Source organism: Enoplosus armatus, chromosome 6 (assembly GCF_043641665.1).
Source record: "Enoplosus armatus isolate fEnoArm2 chromosome 6, fEnoArm2.hap1, whole genome shotgun sequence".
Lineage (NCBI taxonomy): Eukaryota > Metazoa > Chordata > Actinopteri > Centrarchiformes > Enoplosidae > Enoplosus > Enoplosus armatus.
In genome coordinates this window covers 5,526,907-5,549,763 of record NC_092185.1, presented here as the reverse complement: position 1 = coordinate 5,549,763, position 22,857 = coordinate 5,526,907, and the positions used below count along the sequence as shown (strand labels likewise).

Sequence of the window (22,857 nt, the reverse complement as noted above, 5' to 3'; positions counted from 1 at the left end):
TTGGTCAAAGTTAATTTGTATGTACCTGGACAGACCTGAACGACTGTGATAGATAATTATTGACTTCTTTATTTTTGGTGAGGGTTAGCATTTGTTGTGAGCAGGAAGTTGAAACATTCAAAGATGTTTTGAGATTAGAGACAAGGGTGCTGAACAGAGACTAGTTTTTAATTCAAAGACAACAAAAACATTCAAAATCTTTGAACAATGTTGAAAATCCACTGCTAGATTCCTTTTGAAAGAATTGTGTCCAGGCCAGTCAAAGATACCAGACTTTTCTTCAAATTCAGGGAAGATGCTGGGAAAGAAGTCCATGTCAGAAATCGCCAACAGTCACATGGTTTTTCAGCTGTGACCTAAAACACTGAGATTGTTTACATGTTTTTTGAGTATCCCGGTTATGTTGCACATGTATACATCATATCCTGCTTTCAGAGATCTGGATAAGACCTCGCCTTGGTTTTGCAAAACCTACTTTTGCTTCATTGAGTTCTCTGATAGAAACCAGGATACTGTGCCATGTAAAAGTGACCTGTGAATTTTTAGCCGATAGACAAAAACTTACGATGCCTGCTCTCCAGATCCTCAAGAACTGGTTCACAGAATCAGTTCAAACTATTTTCTACACTTCGATTTAAACCTGACTGAAACCTCAGACTCAGAATGGTCTCTGTGACCACAAATTTTCAGTCTTTCCCCGTAAAAAAACAAGAAAACCGGTACCCCAAATTTTTTCCAAGTTTTTTTTGCCTCACTTCTCATTTTGAACAAGTTGGATTTTGTTTTAATTTTAATGGTCACCTCTCTCACAGTCCATCACCACAGATTATTTATATCATCTTCTGTCTGATTCTTTTTAACTCTACTTCCCCTCTGAGCCCGAACATTAAGTGCCAAAACACTCTGTTGTTGTTGTAAATTTTACTTTCCTTGTTTTCTTTCTAAAGGAAGTTGTATATATGTATATTTGCTACCAACTGTTTGTGTACGACTTCAAAGTTAATAAAAATTCTGAGTTATTTTTAATTAAAGTTATCAGAGTGGACTGTTTGATGTTGTAACTAGCGGCAGGCTCTCACACTTTCGTCCAGACTGAAATGTCTCAACAACTATTGGATGAATAAATTATGGTTCAGACATTCATGTTCCCCTCTGGATGAACTGTAATAACTTTGACGATCCTCTGAATTTTCATCTCGCGCCATCATTAGGTCAACATTTTAATGTGTGAGATACTTAAGATAAAAATCATTTTCTGACCTTTAATAAGTTAAAAGTGCAACATTTCCCTCTGATATGTCCTGGATATGCATACGATTCCACAAACTGACACGTGTAGTTGAATGCTGGATTCAAGTAAATGTACTCTCCACCAAATAGCAGCAACTGTCAACTAAAAACAGGTTTGTCAATCTGCACTTATGTGATTTTAAAAGCAGCATGAAACAACTAACAGAACTTCAAAGAGGAAGAATCATCTGCAGATTAATCTTTATTACTTTATTACACTGAGTCCAGATCAGCCATTATGGGATGGTTCAATCTAGAAACACATTTGCTGCTTTCAGGGCAGGCTCGTAAATTCCTACATGTACTGCTCTTGGGGGCTTTTGGTTGGAAATACGTCCATATAATTTACTTTTTGTTTGAATTAATCGAGGGAAACATTTCAAAAATGCATAAATATAGTAAAATAATATGTATTATTTATTTACTGCAAAATGGTGAAAGGTCTTTTAATGCTCTCTGCTATTCATGTGTATTTAATACTTACATTCTTCTTCACTTTGCATATTATGTTGTAGCTGTTTCATTCACTGGTCTAACAATAAATCTCATCACTCAGTCACATATTAGCATTAAGGTATTCCATCACAATAAGTTTCCCACTTTCACATCATTATAAAATGAATATCTTTAGATTTTTTACAAAAGAAGACATTTGAAGACATCATCTAGGGCTCTGGGGAATTGGGCACCTTTTTCTTTAAACATTTTATAGACTAAACAGTGATTTGATTAATCAAAACATAATCCAGAAATGAATTGCTGATACTGATGTCAATCATTTCAAAGTTTAAAAATGTGATCACGATATATCAGCTGACATATTTTTAAAATTACATAAACAAATACTTTGATATAGATCTTTCCATCAATATAATTAATTTTGTACAAACAGCATTTGTTGACAATAAGAAAAATATAGAATAACACTAGGCTTGTGCTTTAAACATGTTCACTATTCGCTTATTATCTTGGTGGGTTTTACGTCATTCAGACAATGTTTAAGGTTTCAGAATTCTGGTTTCTTTTGTTAAATGATAAAGGAGTAAAAAGCATATTTATATTTCTCAAACCAACTAATGTTGGTATCTGTACCAAAACCCAAGCTGTCGTATAAATACTAAGGTAAATGTTCAAATGATACCAAGCTCTGCCCCTGATATTCTTTACATTATTCATAAAATGTTAATGTTTTAACAAATAAAAACTGCTTGTAGCAATTTGTAGTCACAGCTTGATTGATGTCAGTTGGTGCAAACTTTGCATCATTCTCATTTTTGTACAAACGAAACTTTGGTTTCTTGGACATTAACTGTCAAAGTAGTGCAGCATCAACATTTGTATAGTTTACATGTAATTTGTTTTATGTATTCATCTGCAGTTAAAATAATAATGCCAGGAGAAAATGTTTCCATGGTGGTTGTATGATTGGATGACTCACATGCGCTCATTAATTATTCATAAACTGTCCAGTGCCATCCTCGAAAGAAGAAAAAGAAAATCCGTCTGCAACTTTAGTTCAAGTCCTCATATTTACGACAGCTTCTGAATGCAGCAGTAGGTTGACTGGCTTTGTGAAGATGGCAGACTGTATACACGTGCTTCTGCTTCTGCTTTTGATGTGCATCTTGTCGTCTGTGCATTCAATTCGAGAAGAAAACAGCACTGTCGCTAAACTTGCTGCAAAAGCTGATAACTCACAGAATCCAGCCGCTGAGAGGAACCTGGGCGCTGGGGCCTCGCTGCCCGGCTGGAATTTGTCTGAGGAGGCGGTGTGCAGGGAGGACCTGACCCGGCGTTGCCCCAAACATTCCTGGAACAACAACCTGGCGCTGCTGGAGTGTCTCCAGGACAAGAAAGAGGTGAATTAGCGGGACAGGGTCTTGTGGTTGCAGGAAAAGAAGCAGGGTATGCCTGTTGAACGAACCAAAGCCACGAATGGCGCTTACCTTCTTTACGGCTAGCAAGTTTATGAATCATGTTGCCTCATATTTCTTGTCTTTAATATCTCTCCTTAATACGTCACATTGGAGCAGCGTAACGTTGATTAACGGAAAAACAATTGGATAACACTGAAATAAACGTTGTTTTGTGGAACATTTGTGAGCCGAATTTATCAGAATATATAGTTGTTACAGATTAACTATACGTTTTGCTCAGCTTGTTGTCAGTGATTAAACGGTGTGTTATAACATACTAAACTGGAAGATTATTAGCGCAGTTCAGAATACAAGGTGTCAACCTGCAGGCGTCAACAGTCCAGAGCCACAATTCGCAGTTAGGTGTTTTGGACAATTCAGCAACCTGGTAACTTTTTAAACCAGGTTAGCTAACATCAAGGTAGCTAACTATTTGCTAACGGCTGTCGTTACTCTGTTAGCAATTGAAGCCTCAACGAGATGTTAGTCCAGATAACCGTTACCAAGCTTTGTATTGTTACCGGTAATTACGTTTCATGAAGTCAAAATCGATGTTTAAGTGTTTATGTCACCTATATGCCAGTATCTGGCTCAACAAAAAAGTCATTTTGTACGTATTCTTTAATGTATTTTAGTGAGTTTGTCATTTCCTGGAAACGTTAAAAATACTGATGACCCATCCTGCACTCGGGACTCGGGGGCGTATACTAATTCTTTTATTTTTTGAGTGTTTCTCAATGGCCGAGTCTCACTGATTACTGTAAAAAAACAACACAACTTTATAACTTTATTCACTGATTCTGGTGAAACTTGTTTTGAAACGTGTTTATGGAGAAAATATTTTCTGGTTTTCCCTCTGATGCCTCAACTCTCGGTGATTTACGGAGTTTACCGATGGACAGATAACGTTACTTGTTGCTAAGGTAACCGCTAACTGTAGCTGCCGTTAGCCAATTAGCTCAGTTAGTCGTGCAGCTAGCGGTTTATTGGCTGTAATCGCTTAATAGAGAAAGAGGGAGATGGAGAAATGATCTGAAACCAAAAGTTATCTCCAATTTAACCTCTCCTTCTCTTTCAGGAAGCTGAGATTGCTGCTGAATGCAACCATGTAAGTGTCCTCACTCTTGGTGTCACTTCCTAAAACACCACTTCCCTATAATTACATGTAGTGTATGTTTAATATAGAGCACTAGCAAAACAGTGATTTTCCACAGATGTATGCATGAATTTGATACCTACATTCACTAAACAACCAAAATAAGCATTCATTTGGTGAATTGCAGGTCAGTATATGTCTAGACATCAAATCCCAATTCAAGATCCACCTACTAGCTTTTTCCTGATCTCTCAACTGTGGCTGGTTAAATTAGGTTGAAAAGTGAAAATGTTTTAGATTTGACATTACATGCTAAATCTGTTATTTCAACAGCATTTAAATAACTGCATTTCAATGTTAATGTTGAAATAATGGTTATATTTAACCTAGACCAAATTTAGCCCAGTTTTAAGAGAGATGTCCAGACTTCTTTTGGCAATCAGATCAATGTTTGTTGAGAACTGAACTGACCAATTGGATGATCTTCCATTAACTTGCTGAGCATGTATGCACATTTTTTGACCATTTTTTTTGGATCTTAGACTATTCTGTTGACAGACTGTTCATGCTCCTGTATGCTGTGGCTTAGCAGGAACACACAATAGAGAGGGGACAAAATGAGAATGTTCTGCACTGTATATTCAGTCAGGACTTTGTCATTTTTTTGTTTCTTTTACCACATTGAATGGCAGAAGATGTAATGAGGGGTTGAAACTAATCAACAGAAAAGGAAAAGTTGCATTTAAAGTGAAAATAAATGAACAATTAAGTAATTGATTGTTTAAAGGCATTTCAAAAGTCATGTTTGGGATTTTTGTCTGTTTATTTGTGTCTTTGACCAGCAGGTAAACTGTCTAAATTAAGCATTCTGCCAATACCTGCATAGTGTGAGTAAATCTGTATAATCCAGATGTTTTATGTATCCTCTCTCCTCCAGCTGTTGTGGAACTACAAGCTGAACCTGACCACCGACTCAGAGTTTGAGTCTGTAGCTGTGGAGGTCTGCAAGACCACCATCTCTGATGTAAGTCTCTAAAACCAGACTTCTACTGCACAGCCTCCAGAAAATTATAAAGAAACATCGAGCTAGCTGATAAATGTAGTGGTTTTCAGACAGATATGTTTTTGAGGATAGTGCATGTATTTGAATGTAAAATAATTAGCCCCCATAATGGACGAGACATGCTGTCCATGTTTTTTCACCACCTTCTATTACCAGGCTCCTCCATTTCATGATGGTTGCTCAGCCTGCTTGTTTTAAAAGTATTAGTGAAGTGCTTTGTGCAGTGGCTGAGAGATCTTAATGCACTTCAACAAAAACACAAACAGATAGACAAAACACAAATGAAGCAAGCTTTAATTTACTGTTTGGTTCAGTCTCAGTGATCTAACCAGAGCTAAAAGGAGAGTGAATATTGGACTTAAATTCATCAGGCGGACACAAACACAACTCCAATGGGATAATAATGCTGCTCTGTGTCTGTTAGATGTGTAAAAAGACAACTGTTTGCTAACACATTCATCGTAACAACTTTATAAGGTGATAATCTGTCTGTCTGTTATCTGTTTACAGTTTGTTCCACTGCCCCCAAGTGGTCAAATAATGAATTAATGCAGCTTTAAATGAAAGTGTGTTGAGCTCCCTCTGCAAAGCAAAGCTTTGTATTGGAAAAAGAAGGCAGCATTATTTTACCGAAATAATTAAGATGAGAGAAGGTTTGTTTGTGCATTTGTGTATGTATTTGTGCATAATTTGTACAATTTCCCCCCGGGGATCAATAAAGTATTTCTGATTCTGATTCTGATAAAAAAAACTTGGGATTGCAGAACATGTTGGTAAGAAGAAACGTGCAGTAGAAGTGAGAAGACAAAGGGTTATTAAAATCTTCTTATGCAACACTCTTTTTACAGTGAATCACAGTAAACGGGAAGAGTTTGGATATAAAAACAATGAAATAGGAATAAATATGAAGAACAACTGATCCTTACTTAGAATTTCCACATTACCTGATCATAAAAAAGAAGATATTTTGACCTCATAGTAAAAGTAAGTAAAATAACTGAATTGGTTAAATGTTGCAGATAAAGTTAAGTTTAAATCTAAAATCTTAGTTCACTAACTAACATTTGTTGTCAGTGACCCCGTCTCAGCAGTATCAGTTTAGACTTTCAGATGGCCGATAAGCATCTTGGTTTTGTCCTGATGCATCTGCAGATATCTTTCAGTTTTTGTAGTAATGAATCTGTCTGTGCTCTTTGATCAGATCAAAGAATGTGCGTCGGAGGAGCTGGGCAAGGGCTACCTGGTGTCCTGCCTGGTGGATCACCGCGGCAACATCAGCGACTACCAGTGCAACCAGTACATCACCAAGATGACCACCATCATCTTCAGCGACTACCGGCTGATCTGCGGCTTCATGGACAAGTGTCGTGACGACATCAACGCTCTGCGCTGCGGCAGCATCAGCACCGGAGAGAAGGTGAGGCGCAAAAACTAAAAGTCTGTCGTTAAAGATAAAACTCGGGCTGGTTACTGCGTTTACTTCCAAACTAATTAGAGTTAGGTGCTGTTCAGGCTTGACTCGATTCTGTGAATTGATTTAAGTTCGTATTGAATCCTGTTTCTGACTCCTGTCGTATTATTTTAATAAGAAAATCATGAAACTGTTTTATATTCAACAGATTTAGGCTATCAAAAACGTTTATCTGTCATAGGGAAAATAAGTGCAGCCCTATGGTACCACTTAATATTAACATGTTCTAAAAACGTTTTAGCAGATTTTACCTGCTGTAACTGACCTTTGCTGTCTGTGCAGGACATCCACTCTCAGGGCGAGGTGATCGCCTGTCTGGAGAAAGGTTTGGTGCGGGAGGCCGAGGAGCAGCCAGGGGCACACCACATCAAGGATGACTGTAAAAAGTCCATCATGAGAGTCGCCGAGCTCTCCTCGGACGACTTCCACCTGGACCGCTACCTCTACTTCTCCTGCCGCGAGGACCGAGAACGCTTCTGTGAAAACGTGAGGAGTTTTTTGCACACATCATGTTGTGATGTTGAGTAGTCGGTTGCAGCTTCATATTGAGGCAGTTGAATATTTTCATTCATAAACAAGAATTTGTCCACTCTACCTAATAAAATAATGTCTGAGATAAAGGATAGAGAATTTTTTGGCTGATGGAATAATGGAAAGAGAAAATGTTTTCCAGACATTTACAGTTATAGTGAATATTTCTGCTGTTGATGGACTGTTTTGATTTTTCCAGACACTGGCCGGGGAGGGACGAGTTTACAAATGTCTCTTCAATCACAAGTTTGAGGAGGCGATGTCTGAGAGGGTGAGTGCTGTTCACTTCACCTTGTTCTTCAAGAGAAATAGGTTTGCGTTTTTACTAAGTGGGTCTGGAGATTCTGGAAAATTTACTTTTGTTTTCTTAACTAGCTGTAGCCCTACCCTCATGTTATATTATGTTAGTTGACATGTAGAAAAAAGTTCAAAGAGTGACTGATGTAAGCTGAAGGTTGTATATTGGTTGTCACATTGAGAATTGAACACAAACATCAAATCCTGTGAGGAAATAAGGTCTTGTCACCCACATTATCTGGTGTTCTGCCACTTTGGAGTTGGAACCAGGCTAAAAATGTACTACGGCATACTTTGAACCTCTGTTGTGATGCTGACGGTGGCTTTGCCTCCTCAGTGCCGCGAGGCGTTGACCACCAGGCAGAAGTTGATCGCTCAGGACTACAAGGTGAGCTACTCACTGGCCAAAGCCTGCAAGTCAGACCTGAGGAAGTACCGCTGCAGCGCTGACTCCAACATGCCCCGAGCCCGAGAAGCTCGCCTGTCCTACCTGCTGCTCTGTCTGGAGTCTGCCGTACATAGAGGTAAGCAGCTCCGCCTCAGAGGGAACCTGCTGCCTGTCAATCACTCTCAGTCCTCAACTGACAGTCAGAGGCCACTATTAGCCGAATTATCTGTCAGTGACTGGTGTCTTCCCACTTGTAATTTATTGACATCTCAACTGCACAATGGACCTCCGGCCTGTCTGTCAGTCTGGCTTTACTCCCGTCTAGAGGAAAACATTCAGCCTCCTCTAAGAGCAGAAGCAAAAGGGGACGACTGCTCCGACTGAGGAAAATAGAGAAAAAGAAGCAAGAGGGTCGCAGCAGTGAGGATGCGTTATTGCTTCTTGCAGCAGCCTAATTCAGCAATAAGGCAACCAGGTTCCTGTGTCATGATTTACTCATAACAGAGAACTTTAAAAAAAACAACAAAAAAAAACATTCTGAATTAATTATTTAAAAAAATCTGAAATAATTTATCTTCAAGGATTTTTAAAAAAGATTCAAAATAGTTTTTAAATTCAGGTTGTTGCTGTAAAGCCGTAATTGTGCCCACTATTCAGTCTGCATCATTTTGAAAAACATTTTTTTAAATTACATAATAAAAAACATTGATTTATCTAAAAATCATTGTTAACTCCATCTATATCTAGAGGTTATATTCTATAAAACATTGGGTGTGTTGAGTGTTTCATACTCAAACAAGCCTGTGTGTGTGTGTGTGTGTGTTTCAGGTCGTGTGGTCAGTGGTGAGTGTCAGGGTGAGATGATGGACTACAGGCGAATGCTGATGGAGGATTTCTCCCTGAGTCCGGAGATCGTGCTGCACTGTCGAAGCGAGATCGAGGGTCACTGCTCCGGTCTGCACCGCAAAGGACGAACGCTGCACTGCTTGATGAGGGTCGGCCGAGGAGACATGGGAGCCATCGACCCCAACTGTCAGAGGGCGGTAAGTCGGCTTTAATATGAACTATATGAAAATGAACCCAAAACAAGCTTTCAGCAGCCATAAATGTTCTTTTGTTATCAGTGACGAGGCACTTTTAGAGAGTAAATATTTTCTACCTTACCATGAAAAAGTTGAATGTTTTTCACTTGTTGATATTGTTTATTCTGGAGCATAAAGACCTCGTCTGTGTACCAGTACCCTCAGAGTGGAGCTTCCAGCTTGTGTGGCCTGTTTGTGTTGGCTTTCTTTTGTTGATGTTGTGTTTTCCACTCTCAGCTCCAGACTCTGATCCAGGAAGCTGACCCCGGAGCCGACTACCGCATCGACCGAGCGCTCAACGAGGCCTGTGAGTCCGTCATCCAGACTGCCTGCAAACACATCCGCAACGGAGACCCCATGTGAGTCGTCTTGATGCTCTCACCTGTCTCTGACACTCAAACAGTGCATTACAAGATGGTCTTATCTCTCCTCAGTAACCGTGTATTACACCTACTGTCTTTCTGTTTATTTTAGTCCTGGTTTATCTCAGGTTTCTGGGATATTTCATTTCAGTTCCTCAGAGTATGTGAGGAAAAGTTATACTGTGTTCTGTATGTCTGTGATAGTCTAAAGATTGGACTTTATATATTTGATACCTATATTTGTGTTGCTGATCCTGCAGGATCCTGTCCTGTCTGATGGAGCATCTGTACACTGAGAAGATGGTGGAGGACTGTGAACACAGACTGCTGGAGCTGCAGTATTTTATCGCTAGAGACTGGAAGTAAGTGCTGCTAATGCTCCTTTTTCACAAGCTAAAAAACCTGTGGCTTTATTAACACTGACCTTTGCTAACAACCAAGTTTATAAACTGCTTTACAATCAGGACTTACAAAGCAAAACATAAAAGAGAACTCCTGTGAAACACCGATAAATGTGAGATTAGAAACTCGGTGGTACAATATTAATGTGAAGTGATGTACCTCTATTTCATTTAAGAAATTGAGTTCAGTTGGTAACCAGTGCGTTCCTCCCTGTGTTGTTGCCCAGGTTGGATCCCATCTTGTATAAGAAATGTCAGGGCGATGCTGCTCGGCTCTGCCACACTCACGGCTGGAACGAGACCAGCGAAATGATGCCGCCTGGTGCCATTTTCTCCTGCCTGTACCGCCACGCCTACCGCTCTGTGGAGCAGGGGCGGAGGGTGAGTCTATGTACCTTTTCTCCCCAGGACACCTTTTGGGTGTACTGACCCTAAAAACCTCCTTGCTTAAAGGCTTTTCATGCTTTTGCACTTGCTGGAAGTCACTTTGGAGCATCAGCTAAACGCCCAAACTGACGATACAAATACAAATGTATTTCAGTAGATTGCCAGGATGTAGAAGAAAATAAAAGCTGTAGTAAATAAACAGGAAGTCTGTGAACTTTCTCACTGACCAGAGAATATTCGTAGTTGTTTGTGAAGGCCAAAAATAGTAAAACTGTAGAGTGGAGGATCAGTTTAAGGCCTCTTTGAAAAATTAAAGTGAGGTGCTTCTCTAATCGATGTGGTCGTCCTCCTGCAGCTCTCCAGAGACTGTAAGGTGGAGGTGCAGAGGATTCTCCACCAGAGGGCGCAGGATGTGAAGCTGGACCCTGAGCTCCAGAGACGATGTATGACCGACCTGGGGAAGTGGTGCAGCGAGAAGACGGAGGCCGGACAGGAGCTGGAGTGTCTGCAGGATCACCTGGAGGATCTGGTGTCTGACTGCAGAGATGTGGTGGAAAACCTGACGGAGCTGGAGTCAGAGGTAACCACCACACCTGCTGCTGCTGCTGCTGCTGCTGCTACCCATAATGCAACACTCTAAATGGTTCAGCAGCCAAGGACACGTGAAGAAGAGACTTCTGGTGTTCCTGCTCTACCCTTTGTTTTAGTTCACTGATGCACTGAACAGGTAGAGACAGCCAGTGACTGCCTTTAGACTGTCCCAGGAAATTATTTTAAAAATCCATGGATAATTCATCTTGTTCATTTTTGCCATCAATTCGGATCAGCATTTTACAGTTTTCTGCTCTTAAATTTATCTTGGGACCACTTGGTTGTGCTGACCCCCTGACTGGGAACCGCTGCTCTCACTGAATCTAACGTCTGTGACACTATGAGCCGTCCTGGTGGAATAAAAATTAAAGCTGAACTGACTGATCTGATCTTACTGATTGATTTTTGTTAACAGCGTCTGTTTGTTTTGTCCTCAGGATATTCAGATCGAGGCGCTGCTGATGCGAGCCTGTGAACCCGTCATCCAGGCTCACTGCCATGTAAGTCTGCAGTGAGAAATTCCCTGTCTTACCTTATCTTCACTTTTAAATCCGGTTTAAAAGTTAGTGGAAGAATTTTTAGATTGAAATGAAAGAAGAGATCTGTTTTTCTGATTTAAGAAGGCCAAGAGTATAAACTCTAACATTTTCTGTTTTGCAGTGTACAAAATGTAAACCTTGGTAAAACAGCACACACATTGTACATTAACATACATGTTGAATAGTGTTTGCTGATATGACCATACATAAAGTGAGATGATAAACAATATGGTATCTAATTAACTGGATTAACCAAATACAGATATTAATGTCTGGCTAATTTATCCATAAACAGTTTCTCAATTGATATCCCAGAAAATGTGCCATATTGCAAAAGGAAATTACATATCATGGTTTAGGGAGTTTATCCACATCGTTGTGTACTAAAATTGAATTATTTGGTCTGAATAACTTGTGTTAAAAGAACCCCCTCCCCCGTCTGTCTGTTAGGAGGTAGCTGATAATCAGATTGAAACTGGTGATCTGATGGAGTGTTTGGTTCAGAACAAACACCAGAAGGAGATGAATGAGAAGTGTGCGGTGGGAGTGACACACTTCCAGCTGGTGAGCAGATGGAAATTCAATACTTAATTATGCATTTCTTCTTACCAATATTGAAATATTGAAAATATACATAATACATTTGTTAATTCTCTTCATATTTGAGTTTATTGGGTTATTGGTTATTTATGTGTTAGCATCACAATTTCAGCTTGTTGTAATGAGTCTGCAGCCAAATTATCTGCTGAATTCATCACAAACAAACTTCTTTGTCTGTCTGTCTACAGATTCAAATCAAAGATTTCCGTTTCTCCTACAAGTTCAAGACGGCCTGCAAAGAGGACGTCCTCAAACTGTGTCCCAATATCAAGAAGAAGTAAGACACATCAACACAAAAACAAACGATACAACAATCTGCAGCAGAAAACACAAATTCTACCATTTTATCAGATATGTAACAAAACAATCCAAGCTAAAAAGGTCCACTAACTAGCTTCAGGAGTTTTCAGCTTCATCTCAGTCTTTATTCTGAAAACTAGTAAGTGGAGCTATTACCATTACCCCAGTTCATATAACAACTTTTGTAGTCAGGGGTCACCAACAAAGTATTCTACAGAAAAACTGCCAGCGTTCATCCAAAGATACTTGACACAATCTAATTCAGAAACTCTGACGGTGAGAAAGAAAGTTTATTAAACTCGCTAGATAGCTACTTACATTAACCAACAGCGTCTCCAATGACTTGAGGGGGTGTTGTGGTAATGTTAAAAACACATCCAACAGCAATCTCTGATCAGTTTTGTGCAAGTTGTTGCTTTTGGTGTCATATTTTTTTTGGAGTTATTTATTTGTATTTTACAGTAAATCTTGAATAAATATTTAAAATTACTTTTAGATTAGACTGACATCATAAGTACTGCATGATTTACTCCAGTGGTTCCCAACCTGTGGGGTCGCACAGTGATTAACAAGACAACAAAGAACAAAAAACACAGAGTTCTGATACATATTTCAGATTAATGTCTCTGACCTCTGCTTTTTTTCCCCCTGTAATACTGAATAGTTTTACCTCTCCAGGCATCTAAAGTTATTAAAATGAAACAATCACTGTGGTTGAACTGCTCATAGATGTGATTTCCTCTTGTCTTCCTGTCGCTCAGGGTGGACGTTGTGATCTGCCTCAGCACCACGGTGAGGAACGACACCCTGCAGGATGCCAAGCAGCAAGTGTCCGTCAAATGTCGTAAACAGCTGCGGGTGGAGGAGGTGGAGATGGTACGTTCCCTGACACAATGTTCACCAAGTCACAGTCAGTCGGCGGTCCAGTGTAATGTCTGGTTAGTTTAATCAACACAGAAAATAAGTGAAGCAGCGAGAAATACAAGAGCACTTTAATAACATCTCTGATGACAAAGCACACCTCTAGACTTGACTGTTTCTCCTTTTCATAAACCCGAGGGTGTTCAAATGCTCTTAAAGAAAATGTCATTCAAGATCATTCGAACACTTCTGCATTCATGAAACAGAACGAGTCCGACAAGTCGTGTGTATTTCTATATCAGGATGTGTGAGTAAGTTGAGTTTACAAGAACAACAAGAGTAACAGTAATCAGAGCAGACGTTCAGTGGATTTGATGTCTGGCTTCTTGTACAGCAGACTGACTAACTTAACATTCAAACATTTGTTAAACCTCAGCAGGCCAACAGCAAACAGATTGTGGAAAGCTTCTGCTCTCTTCTGAGCTTCTGATGTTTTCATCTCTCTCGAGGTGTTTCCTTAAGCCGGTCTGAGTTTCTTTTTCCTGCTTGCACAGATTAATAGTGGATTTACAGAAAACACAGACAAAGAAAACACAGAAACTAAATCCTCCCTGAATCTCTGCAGTCAGAGGACATCCGCCTGGAGCCGGAGCTGTACGACTCCTGTAAGCAGGACATCAACAGACTGTGTCAGAACGTGGCCTTTGGCAACGCACAGGTCAGCAGTTTCACACAGAAACACACACTTCTGTTTGTTTACTTCATAAAAGGGCCCATTTCATTTTTGGCATTTCACCTGAAAAAACGGTGGAAAATTAGGGTTAAGGGGCTAACCCTAACCCCATCATATACTTCAAGTGACTCACTCACGATCAAATCCATGTATCTCTCTCTCTGTAGGTTATCGAGTGTCTGAAGGAAAACAAGGGTCAGCTGACTCAGCGTTGCCACCAGCGGATCTTCAAGCTGCAGGAGGTGGAGATGTTTGATCCTGAACTGGACTACCAGCTGATGAGAGTCTGCAAGAACATGATAAGGGTAGGCCAGTAAAACCAACGTTGCGCAATCATGTAGGCCAATCATGTAGGCCGCCGATGAGACCAGAAGAAGCCCACGAGAAGAAATAAATGTGAGCTTTTAATCTGATGATGTGGACAGATGATCACTCGCACGACCCGGCATACTAGCAGTCCGGGTCAGGGGGTTAAAGTTCTTCTTCTTCTTTTGTTGTTTTGAGTGCATTACTGCCACCTTCTGGAATGGGCGTTAAAGTTCACATGACGACACACAAATGGGCCGCGTCGTGTCACTCCCACACCGCTGCACAACCCTGTGTTAATCGGCACAACCGCTGGATTTGGTCTGAATGCAACCTTAGTATATTGTGGTTGTAACCAGTGTTATGTGAATGTGTGTTTCAGCGCTTCTGTACAGAGTCGGAGGGAAAGAATGTTCTTCAGTGTCTGAAACAGAACAAGAACAGTGAGATGATGGATCCTAAATGCAAACAGATGATCACCAAGAGACAGATCACTCAGAACACAGGTACACACTCACACACACACACACACACACACACACACTCTCACACACACACACACACACACACACACACACACACACATAGGTCCAGTGTCTCTTCTGACTCTTGACATCGTTCATCTCCACTCATCTTAATTAAAACATCAGACTTCTCATTACAGCGCTGGAGAAGTACAACTGCTGAAACTGTGTGTGTGTGTGTGTGTGTGTGTGTGTGTGCAGACTACAGACTGAACCCGGTGCTGAGGAAGGCCTGTAAAGCCGACATCCCAAAGTTTTGTCAGCCCATCCTGAACAAGGCGACGGCCGACAGCGAGCTGGAGGGTCAGGTCATCTCCTGCCTCAAACTCAAATATGCCGACCAGGTCAGACACACTTGTCTTCACTGTAAACAACACATCCAGGACACCATGTTAGTCCAGAGAGTTCCTCCCAACAAGTTGGTTCCTGTTCCACTTGTTCTTAATATACTTTACCACAGAGGGTTTCTTTCATCAGTCTTCCGTGATACTGAGGTTTTCTGTCCATATTCTAAGATAAATGAATACCAACTGTTGCACTGGACTATAACATTTGAACAGCTTGGTATTTTAACAAAGAAAACTATAATTTTGTTTGCATTTACTATCTACTGCTTCCATGAGGTGTTGATGGCACATCTACAGCTAAGACTCATGGGAGTTGGATGGCATCCTGTTGGTCTTGTGGTTAAGAAGTATACCATAAACTACAATGTCCCTACATGTCAAACTCTCTCGCCATGTTTCAGTCTACCATTCTACTGAAAACCAACAAAATAATCATTTTAAAAGGACTCATAGGAGTTGTAGTTATTTAATGCTAACCAAATACTTGGTATCTTTCTTAAAATAAGTGTATATGTTACTGTTAATTACAGTAGTAGATATCAATTTATCTTGGACAGAAAACCACAGTATCATGTTTCAGCTTGTTAGGGTGAATGATGAAGATGGGGGGAAAAAAAAGATGAAATGATGAAAAAGACGTCACTGTAACTTTGTGAAGAATCATCAGATATTTGTAGTAGTGTAAAATAATTAGCTATTAAAATATTCATGTTTGTGTGTGTTGTGACAGCGTTTGTCTGTAGACTGTGAGGATCAGATCCGGGTCATTCTGCAGGAGTCGGCGCTGGACTACAGGCTGGACCCTCAGCTGCAGATCCACTGCACACAGGAGGTGCACACATTTCTGCTTTCTCATTAACTCACACACATTCTGAAAGCCTCAGTGTTCAGTATTGGTCTGTGATTTAAGGAGCAAAATTACCTTATTGCCGTTTCTTTATCGATTATTCCACAGCAGCTGCCAAAATGTTTCCTTCAGTGAAAGAGGAAAAATTGAGTGTTTTGAGCATCTAGAAATTTTTTTTTTTTATATTCATACGTTTTTAAATTACTGAGGATTGATGTCAAACGACCACTTTTGAGCATTACTATCAGCTTGTGTGTAGCATCATTTCCCGTTAGTACAAAACATTAAATTCGATAAATTCCTTATTTACTAACTGCCCAAATGTTGCACTGTCAACATCCAATCATGGTGGACACTTGATATTATAAGTATACTGTATATCCTGTATTATGGAATGGTAACACAGGGCCTTTCTCAAACTTCCCCCTCCGTACCCACTTCCACTCTGTTTGCGCGTTCACGTCGCGGGTCCACCACATTAAGTGCCATCCCAAACCAGCTACTGGGGAGTGGAAGTTGCTGACTTACTGATCATGTGCAGCGCGGTGTTGTGTTCATCATGAAAGACGCATATAAATATGAGTTCCGTGCAGCGTAAACTGCTCAAACTAAAATAGACATTTGATATTGTAACTTCATGTACAGCCCTCTGCCCTCCAGGGAAAAAAGAATAACAGACACAATATTATTTTAATACCTTAAAGACACGCATTGTCCTTTTGGACTTAGGTGCCTAGAAATCACGTTTATGCTCTGACATTCTTCAATATTATCCTTGTCTTTACATTAATCTAAGCTTTTATCACATTACAGTCAAATTACAATAAAGAATACAAGAAAGAACCATGGTTAGGGAAGTTTGTCCTGAAGCTTGCCGCTGTATTTATACCCTATACCTCCATGAAGGGTGCTTCATTCAGCTGCGAGTGTGACTTCAAACAGAGTTCACTCCATGACAGAGTGGGAGTGGGAAGGGTCTGGTTTGAGAAAGGCCCACAGTGTGAGAAACTGGACTCACCTGTAATCATATGCCAATCGTTGCAATGTGGCTGTCGGGCCAGCAGGGGATGATAATAACTGGTTAATTGGCTGAGGAGAAGAGACCACTGCACAGTTTCATCGGTAGTTTAGTTAAAATAATAATAATAATGTCAGAAGACCTCAAAATTCCTGTAAATACTTCCTGAAAATAGTCTTGAAATCTTCAGACAAGCAGTAAATCCACAGATCAAAGCAGTATAAATCACAGAATCTTGAAAGCAATACAAAATATATATGGTATATAAAAAATGTAAATTATATAGAAACACAAGCTCTGTCAGTTCAGCTCCTTCATGCACACTAATCCCCTGTGGTGCTGCTGGTCCTACAATCCATTCTGTCAGACATCAAAAGATGCTGAATTAGTGCAGACTGATCTTGATGGAACTTGACAAGTGGAAATTCATACAGATGATGCCACTAATATAATGTGTGTGTGTGTGTGTGTGTGTGTGTGTGTGTGTGTGTGTGTGTGTGTGTGTGTGTGTGTGTGTGTGTTTTCAGATTTCCAGGCTGTGTCCGGAGGAAGCAGCAGTTCAGGAGCAGACGGGGCAGGTGGCAGAGTGTCTGAAGGTCAACCTGCTGAAGATCAAACAGGAAGGATGTAAGAAGGTAAACAAACTCTCTGCTGCCTTCACTGACCACTCAGGGGAAAGTATATTGCATCATCATGTTATGCAATCTATACAGGCACTAACCTATTTTCATTTTAAAACGGTGTCCTCCACTGGCATGAACAGAAAACATCAATCATGAGACATTTTGTCAGACTTAAATGTTTGAAACCTTCCTCTTTTTCTGTTCTTTTTTGTCCTCTTCCTTTTTATTCTTCGTCTTCCTCCACCTCCTCCCCTTCTTTATCCTCCTTGTTTTCTTGTCCTCTTCTTATTTACCTGCTTTCAATATTTCCTCCTCGTTGTCTTTCCATCCTCCCCCACCTCCCCTTTCTCCCCCATCTCTTCCCCTCCTCCTCCTGCAGGAGGTGTTGAACATGCTGAAAGTGAGTAAGGCGGACATCTTTGTCGACCCCGTCCTCCACACAGCCTGCGCTCTGGACATCAAACACCAATGTGCAGCCATCCCACCTGGCAGGGGGCGACGTGAGTCCACAAACAAAGACTGAGGACTAAATAGCTTCTTTTGAGCTAACCGTCATCTATAAATCATCTGACCTCAAAAAATGCAGCTGCAAGTCAACATAATATTCAAGTTTATGTGTTATGTTCTGTCATTTCCTCAGAGATGTCGTGCCTGATGGAGGCGCTGCAGGACAAACGGGTTCGTCTGCAGCCAGAGTGCAAGAAGAGACTTCAGGATCGCATCGACATGTGGAGCTACGCAGCCAAGGTACCATAACTTGTTCACCCTGTCAGTGAAACCCTCTGAACACTGTGAAAAGCCATTTCATTGTGCTTCTGTATACCAATATCGTCCTACAACAAAGTCTGATTGAAGCACTAAAGCCTTGTACTTGTTGTACGTAGAAGATAAGAAACTAAACCATTCTGAATTATTATTTATTTTCTTTGCTCCCAAGTCTGTTTGAAACACCGGGGTTGCAGCAGGTAGAACAGGGGTAAAATTGTCAAACATGCTACAAGAATACATCTAAGCACCGCATTAATTTAATAGAATACACAAACGTAATTATAGTCAGATCTACTCGTGCCCTAATGACGGGGCAGTGATATTATCAGCACTTATGCATGCATTCCAGCTGTCCTTCCTGCATTTAGCCTGGATGCTGTGTTTGACTTCTTCATATTTGAATATTATACTTTGCTCTTTGTTTGTAAAATATACTGCCCTGCTGCCAGTAGACGTGTCCATGTTTGCGATTGGTCAGATGCTGCAAACACCGCCCTTGACTTACCGAGTGGATAACCAGCGTCGTGTGATTGGGGTTAGGCTTAGTGAAGCTAGATAACAAAAAGATATCCTGGGTTGATGGAGACATGCTGAACATTTCACACCACAGAACCACCACAAACAGGCACTCTGCAGTTTAGTTTCCTCCAGTCTTTTTTGGAGTCCTGTACGTAACCCTTCAGCTGAGGAGAGGTTGTTTTCCTGGCCTGCAAATGTTTTCTAAAAATCCATCTATACATCCATCCATCCATTTTCTTCCGCTTATCCGGGCAGGGTCGCGGTGGCAGCAGGCTAGGCAAGGTAGTCCAGACGTTCCCCTCCCCAGCAATGTTTTCCAGCTCCCCCTGGTGGATCCCAAGGCGTTTCCAAGCCAGATGAGATATGTAATCCCTCCGGTGTGTTCTGGGTCTACCCCAGGGCATGTGCCCGGAAAACCTCTAAAGGAAGGCATCTAGAAGGATCCTCATCAGGTGCCCGAACCATCTCAACTGTCACCTTTCGACTCAAAGGAGCAGCGTCTCTACTCTGAGTTCCCTCCGGATGTCTGAGCTTCTCACCCTATCTCTGAGGCTGAACCCAGCCAACCTGCGGAGGAAACTCATTTCAGCCGCTCGTATCCACAGTCTCATTCTTTAGTGACCACAGGTGAGGGTTGGAACGTAGATCGAATAGTAAATTGATCCATTGTTGCCTACGAGAGTGTTGAAGTCCCCCAGCAGAACTATTCCTAGTCCCTAGGTGGCACCTTTTCCAGAATGCCACCCAGAGACTCCAAGAAGGCCGGGTACAAACAACTGTCAGAGACTTCCTCCCTGCAACTTGCAGGTGCATAGAGGCAACCCTCTCATTCCTTGAGGAGAACTCCAACACAGCAGCACTCAGCCAGTGGCTCGTGAGTATCCCCACACCCACCCGGCGCCTCTCACCCTGGGACACTCTGGAAAAGGAGAGAGTCCTGCCACTCTCCAGGAGTTTGGTTCCCAACCCAGTGCTGTGCGTAAATGTGAGCCCAACTATATCTAGCTGGTGCCGCCCCATCTCCCGTACCGGCTCTGGTTCCTTTCCCGCCAGAACGGTGAGAGAGGCTCGAGGGGGGGTGCCCCAGTTTCCCTGTTCCGGACTAGGTGCTGCAGCTCCTACTTGTCTGATTTATTTGGGGTCTGTAAATCTAAAATTAGAAAGATATAATTAAATAAAAAAACAACAAATTATAAATAAATTTTCTGAAGTTGTGACATTTTCTAGAATACATGGAGCGCCTCCGTAGGCGAATGGTTACAGCTCATGTCACATGGTGGCAACGTTTGTTGCATGTCATACCCCTCTCTCTCCCCCATTTCCTAAAATATGTTTTACTTTGACATGGATGTAATGAGCTGTATCAAACCAGCTTAAAAGGGCCCTTTAGTTTGAAATAGATTGAATAAGATGCATACAATCTGGTGTAAAAGTTGGTTTTAATTTGAAATTGATGGAATGAGCAACAAAACATCTGTCTAAGAGGCTTCTTTTTTTTTAATTGAATGAGTTTAAAGGGTCCTTTATTTTGAAATTGATTTGAGCTGCATAAAATCTGTTTTGAATTGGCTTTTAATTTGAAATTGAGTTAACAAGCTGTATAAAGTCTGTTTTTTTGTTTTGAAGCAGGTGAAATGAGCTGTATAAAGTGAACACAGCTGAACTCACACTGTCCTGTCCTCACTTCCTGTCAGGTGGCTCCTGCTGCGGGAGACCTGCCCATGCCAGTCATGACATCACCATCCACGATCTTTATCCTGAACGTGATTGGTGTAAGTGTGTCGCTTTTCTTCCTGATGGGGCTGCTCTGCCGAAAGCGTCACTCAAGACCCGAAGGACAGGTAGACCCCACCCTCTCCGGGGTCAGGACACACCCACAGGAGAAACGACCACCGCTGAAAATAATCTCCCCCCTCATTTAGCCCTTCTCCTTACGCCCACTAAAACTCCACCTGCCTCCCCCGATTCGCCACTTCAATTCTCCTCACTCCACTTCATTTACAAACCCTCCAGGCTTATTTATACCTCTTCTTCCATCGCTGGAATGACCCACAATCTTGCAGGTGAAAGTGGGCTTGACTCACTGTCTCTTCTGCTACATGAACCCCGCCCACTCTTCAGGAGGCCATGCCCTATGTGTATATATATATATATATATATATATATATATATATGTGTGTGTGTGTGATAGTCTTTCTACCAACATATTGTTCTAGTTTGTCTAGGGTTTTCGGGGGTTGTTTGGCTCTGGATATATTGTATTTTATTATATACACGTGTGTTAGATTTTATCGCCATGGGGACTGCCAGGCCGGCGGTGCCAACCACCCAGGCCTCCACCGAGCCACAGATGAGATAGGGGGGACCATTTGTTAATAATAAAGTCTGCAAGATTTCTATTCTGTTGTCCAGTATGTTTATTACAAAAGCACAAGATTGATAATATTCTATTTATTTCTTATTTTTAACAGTGAATGAGAACACAGGACGTGATTTACAGAGTAGTATGCTGTAGGGAAAAAAATATTCAATTTAATTTCAGTTACACTTTAACAACCATGTTTTCATCCACTAGGGGGTGTGGCATCTCCACAGTATAAATCCTGAGAATTGTCTTACTTGACCTGAATGTATAATGGATTAATGAGAAACATCATAAACTTCTCATTAAAAGTTCAGTGTTGTATTATTTTATTCCATTGATTCCTCTTCATCTGCTTTACACTACCTAACAGTCGCATCTCCCCCTCCCTTGTCTGATAAATGAACGGTCAGCCCTCCACCACCCCTCTCAAACGAGTGTTTGATGGTATGACCCACTGCCATACTCAGTTGTGTTGTACACCAAGCTCTTCACCTGCCTCCAGGACCTTTGACCCAAGGCTTTCTCTTCAGTTATGCATCTGATACAGTCCTCTTTTCTGCGAACTTGGTGCTCCCAGGTGTTTGTGTACTGCCCTCCTCTTTGCTTCACTCCACGATCTCCTCACCTTTACCTTGGGTGGCTCTACAAATGACAAAGAAGACTGTAGATTCTGTAACATTCAATACATAGAGCACAATTTAGATTTCTCGACTCAGCTCAGCAGGCACACAATTTCAGAAAGCATCAACTGGTAGGTTTAAAGAATGTTTTTTTTTCCCCCCAATTTTAAAGAACTTACCTGTTTCTTTCACCACCACCTCCTGTTTTCCTCTTTTCTTCCTCTGTGAAACCCTCTTTACCAGGCTTGTTCCTCAGCTCTGATCCACAACAGTAACAGACAAACGTTGGACTTAGTGGTGAGAAAAGCAAGAGGCACTAGACTGTTTCATCTCAAACGCTTGACGAAATTCTGAGTATCCCCTCAAATCCTGAGGAATTTCTACTCCTGCACCATTGAGAGCATCCTGACTGTGAACATCACTGGCTGTTACGGAAACAGCACCGAACAGGACCCCAAGGCCCTGCAAGGAGTGGTTCGTTCAGCTGAACATACAATAGACGGTGCTCTACCCTGCCTAAAGGATATTTGCACCAGGCGCTGCAAGAATAAGGCTGCGAGAATCATTAAGGATCCCAACCACCCGGACAACAGCCTTTTCTCCCTGTTGCGGTCTGGAAGAAGGTACTGGATACACCAAGCCGTCATACACATACATTATTATTATTATTATTATTATTTTGTCTTTTTTACACAAATTGAAGGAACTAGTGGGATTGCATTTCGCTATGATTGTACCTTGTGTGATTGCATGTGACAAATAAAGTTTATTGAACTGAATTGAATTAGTTGCTGTTAGTTAGAGAAACCTCAGGTATAGTGGATATAAAAGTTCATGTGTTTTCAAGTGCTGACATTAAAGTCTGACCACCAAGAACTGACAGTTGGGTCAAAACTGTAAGTAGCAGAGTATCTTTGAACGTTACAAAATAGTTCTTGGTCAAGACTGAATCTCCAGGGAACAATAATTGAACTGCCACAAAAATGAAGCCTAAATACGTAGTGATGGATTA

At 41.2% G+C, this 22,857-nt stretch overlaps 1 protein-coding gene across 1 annotated transcript; it reads left to right on the top strand.

The window, feature by feature from the left end:
- The first annotated feature begins 2,867 nt into the window (after positions 1-2,867).
- Positions 2,868-21,259, top strand: LOC139286134 (Golgi apparatus protein 1-like). Its single transcript, XM_070906834.1, has 25 exons — positions 2,868-3,149; positions 4,285-4,314; positions 5,240-5,326; positions 6,567-6,782; positions 7,119-7,322; positions 7,567-7,638; positions 8,002-8,188; positions 8,881-9,095; positions 9,372-9,493; positions 9,757-9,858; positions 10,125-10,278; positions 10,640-10,864; positions 11,313-11,375; positions 11,865-11,978; positions 12,203-12,291; positions 13,076-13,190; positions 13,801-13,893; positions 14,076-14,213; positions 14,597-14,720; positions 14,940-15,082; positions 15,816-15,917; positions 17,478-17,585; positions 17,953-18,073; positions 18,214-18,320; positions 20,555-21,259. Exons 1-25 carry the CDS (start codon positions 2,868-2,870, stop codon positions 20,780-20,782), a joined length of 3,441 nt encoding a protein of 1,146 aa, XP_070762935.1. The 3' UTR covers positions 20,783-21,259.
- The last annotated feature ends 1,598 nt before the right edge of the window (positions 21,260-22,857 follow it).

Bases quoted from the DNA above. Each gene is read 5' to 3' on its own strand.
- LOC139286134 (XM_070906834.1), top strand. From the start codon at position 2,868: ATGGCAGACTGTATACACGTGCTTCTGCTTCTGCTTTTGATGTGCATC. The intron at 10,865-11,312 runs GTAACCACCACA...TTTTGTCCTCAG, and splicing joins TGACGGAGCTGGAGTCAGAG to GATATTCAGATCGAGGCGCT. The intron at 13,191-13,800 runs GTACGTTCCCTG...GAATCTCTGCAG, and splicing joins GGGTGGAGGAGGTGGAGATG to TCAGAGGACATCCGCCTGGA.